Raw genomic sequence first — 4,058 nt, 5'->3', positions numbered from 1 at the left:
CTTCCACAAAATACCACGTGTGGGCGCGCACGTACAGTGCAATTGAAACTTCGTGGCCCATGCGCAGAAGTTGGTATTTTGTGGAAGAGCCACACTCAAGGGGCCAAAGAGCCGCATGTGGCTTGCGAGCTGCAGTTTGCCGACCCCTGGGTAGGGCATACCCAGGAATGTTTTAACATCATGCATTGGTCATTTGGAAATACTGAGTTATGCAGATCTTCCAGGTGTTAACACATTTCGTTAAGTAATTATCCTGAAAAATCACATTTATTAAACTCACCAGTGAGTTCACCAAAAAGGATCTTAAGTATTGGGAAGCTGTCAGGCTCACAGTGGTGGATGAAAATTTTCCAAAGTTCAAGTAATAAAATAGTATTCCGGGGAAAAATTCTCTAACTCAAATAATCATACAATTGCTTTTCCGAGAGGAAACCATTGTATTTGTGTTTGGAGCAGAAGTACTTTATCTGTGACATTGTGGAAGTCCCCAAAACTGCCTTCACTTTGGACACCAACTGCAGAATTCAGGGCCCCAAGATTATGTTACTCATAACACTAATTGCAAGTTCAGGGGTCCCCAAGACCACCTTCATGTTTAAGAAATCATTAGACTCGCAGAATTGCCTGCTCCCTGTTCGTGGCTATGGTTTACTCCAGTGAGAGGGATCAGATTGAAATCAGCCAAGGGAAGAGATGTAATTGATAAAGTCCAGAAGAATTCCAAATGCAGACCTGCTTGTCTTCTCCCAGTGGAGTCGTAGGCAGTGCTCACTTCTCTCAGCAGCAGTATGTGACAGTATGCCAGCCAGGGAAGACCACCTGAACTTCGGTGTCCAGAGTCATAATGAGGCTCTGTCCTGTGGACATAGTCAGCTGCCCAAACAGCTGACCTCTGTCTCCAGCTCCTCAGACACCAGAGCTGATAGCAGAATTTGAGCTGACCCAAAGCCCCCAGCACATTGTTCTACCATCTGGTGTGGCTCAAGGGCCCCAGGTACACAAAAACACTTTATCCGACTGGATATTCTAAGAGGCTTAGAGATGGTTTCCAGGAGCCAAACCTCTCTTTGGTCTAGGACTAGGTTACATTCTTTACTACTACTATGTTCCCTGTCATCACAAAGAATATTTTTATTTTATTTATTTTAAAATATATTTTTATTGATTTCAGAGAGGAAGGGAGAGAGAGAACCATCAATGATGAGAGAATCATTGATCGGCTGCCTTCTGCACATCCCACACTGGGGATTGAGCCGCAACCTGGGAACCAACTGAGCCACACTGGCCAGGGCTATTGCTTGATTTTGAGAGAGAGAGAAACATGGACCGGTTGATCCACTCATTTATGCATCCATTGGTTGGCTCTTGTATGTGTCCTGACTGGGGATTGAACCTGCAACCTTGACATATCGGGGCCCACTGAGCTACCTGGCCAAGGCAGCACTCTTTTTTTAAAGATATATTTTATTGATTTTTACAGAGAGGAAGGGAGAGGGATAGAGAGTTAGAAACATCGATGAAAGAGAAGCATCAATCAGCTGCCTCCTGCACACCCCCTACTGGGGATGTGCCTGCAACCAAGGTACATGCCCTTGACCAGAATCGAACCTGGGACCCTTGAGTCCGCAGGCTAACGCTCTATCCAGTGAACCAAACTGGTCAGGGCTCTGTTGGATGTTTGAACAGTATCTATGGCCTCTATCCACTAGATGCCAGTAGCACCCACCTCAGTTGTGACGACCAAGCATTGCCAAATGTCTCCTGGGGGCAAAAGCTTCCCTGGCTGAGAATCATTTTCTAGATGACTCCAGAATCTCCAATCTTGGCCTTTCTCTAGGGTAGCAATCCTAAGACCTTAGTTCCTGGATATGATATTCTCTTTACTCCTAGTTGTAGAATTTCCACTCAGCCAGCCCTCCTGTGGCTCTGGACGTTGTCCTTTCCCTGGATCAAGCTTAATTTGACTTAGTTGTTCCAGGCAGCAATCTCTGGTGTTAACCTATGCCGCCATCCAAGGCAGCACTCTTAACACATTGAATCCTCAACAGCTTTGTGAGGGAGATATACCATTCGTTACCCTCACTTTATGATGAGAAACCTCAGGCCCAGGGAAGTGACATAGCAAGTCTGCTTCTGGAGTCCTGACTGTCTACTCTGCATTGTCCAGACTGCTTCTCATTGTGTAGCTGAGACCCCTTGCTCTGTGTACAAGCCAAGGAGCAGGCTCCTGAGCATGGCATCTGAGACCTTCTGGGACCTGACCTCTGCTGTTTGGAACTTCATTATCTCCTGTCTGTTTTGTGCTACAAGCTGTAGCAATTCAAATGTGCTTATGGTTGACCTACACACAGTGCTGTTTATAACCTCTGCGCGTTGGCCACCTCTGCCCCACATACCTAATTCAGGTAGGAGCCCCCCAAGGAAGTTTTCTCCACCTTTCTCCTTTGTCCAGTTCCCCCCACTAGAAAAGGAGTTGACAGACAGATTAAACACCAGTACCTGTGTAACAGGTACAATAAGCATCGTGAGAAAGGTAATTATAATGCATAAGGAAGGTGAATACATTGCATTTAGCAGTTTAGTCTATATCCCAGACTATACTATCAGCTCCTTTGAGGGCAGGAACCCATACCATCCATACCGAGTATATAAACAAAAAATGAAATATTTTCTGAACAAGTGAATACAACTTTTCCTCTAAGTTATATTTACTTCAGAATTCTCTCTACACCCTTAAAATTATGGAAAGCCTTTTTTATATATATTTTATTGATTTTTTCAGAGAGGAAGGGAGAGAGATAGTTAGAAACATCGATGAGAGAGAAACATCGATCATCTGCCTCCTGCACATCTCCTACTGGGGATGTGCCTGCAACCCAGGTACATGCCCTTGACCGGAATCGAACCTGGGACCCTTCAGTCCACAGGCCAACGCTCTATCCACTGAGCCAAACCGGTTTTGGCTGGAAAGCCTTTTTTATAGTCTTTTGGAAAATTACATAAATGCAGATTTTCAAGATTTTACATTTTTAGGTAACGATTTTTCCTTCTCTCTTTTTTTTCCTTTTGAAGCTCCTTGCCCGGCTTGAAGGAAGGCGGTCCTTGAAAGAAATAGAACCCTGTCTGTTTGTCGATGAAGATGAACCTGTGCATGGTAAAAACACAACTTCAAAATGTCGTGTGACAAATTAAGTTTTGTAAACGAAAGTATTTTTTTCATATATATATTCATGTACTCCTAGCAAGAGACTCTGTAGGTTCAACTGTAAAATTAAAATGACACAGATCATGACAGAATTTTTTTTTAAACTCACCTGAGGATATTTTTTACATTGCTTTTATTTTTTTTAAGTTTCCGAACTTTTTGAATGTTGCTTATTTTATTTTATTTTTTAAAATCTTTATTGTTGAACCTGGCCATTGTGGCCCATGAACTAGGAGGTCATGGTTCGATTACCAGTCAGGGCACATGCCTGAATTGTGGGCTCCATCCCCAGTGCATCTCTCTTACTGATGTTTCTATCTTGCTATCCCTCTCCCTTCCTTTCTCTAAAATCAATAACAAAATATTTTTAAATCGTTATTGAGAGTATTACAGATATCCCTTTCCTTTTCCCTCCTCCACCCAGATCCCGCCCATCCCAGGTCTTCACCATCCTATTGTCTGTGTCCATGGGTAATGCATGTATGCATATAAGTTCTTTGGTTAATCTCTTCCTGCCTCCATCCCCTCTTCCCTCTGAGATTTGTCAGTCTGTTCCATGTTTCCATGCCTCTGGTTCTATTTTATTCATCAGTTTATTTTGTTCATTAGATTTCCTTAAAGTATTACAAAGTGTATTACATATATCTCTCCCCCCCACTTGACTTTCCCCCATTTTTGTTGTGTGTTATTTAATTTCAGAGGAAGGGAGAGGGAGAGATAGAAACATCAATAATGAGAGAGAATTATTATTTAGCTGCCTCCTGCACACCCTACTAGAGACTGAGCCTGCAACCTGGGCATGTGCCCTGACCGCGAATTGAACCATGACCTCCGGGTTCATAGGTCAACGTTA

General features: G+C 43.3%; 1 protein-coding gene across 1 annotated transcript in view; it reads left to right on the top strand.

Annotated features, from left to right (window-relative positions):
• XRCC2 (X-ray repair complementing defective repair in Chinese hamster cells 2) overlaps positions 1-4,058 on the top strand; it is a 34,739-nt gene that overhangs the window by 16,592 nt on the left and 14,089 nt on the right. Inside the window, exon 2 of the mRNA XM_006767291.2 lies at positions 3,073-3,154. Within this exon, the coding sequence (XP_006767354.1) occupies positions 3,073-3,154 (82 nt within the window). The remainder of the gene's footprint in view (positions 1-3,072; positions 3,155-4,058) is intronic.

This window comes from Myotis davidii, unplaced genomic scaffold (assembly GCF_000327345.1).
Source record: "Myotis davidii unplaced genomic scaffold, ASM32734v1 scaffold762, whole genome shotgun sequence".
NCBI classification, from domain to species: domain Eukaryota; kingdom Metazoa; phylum Chordata; class Mammalia; order Chiroptera; family Vespertilionidae; genus Myotis; species Myotis davidii.
This window is presented reverse-complemented; position numbering and strand designations above follow the sequence as displayed.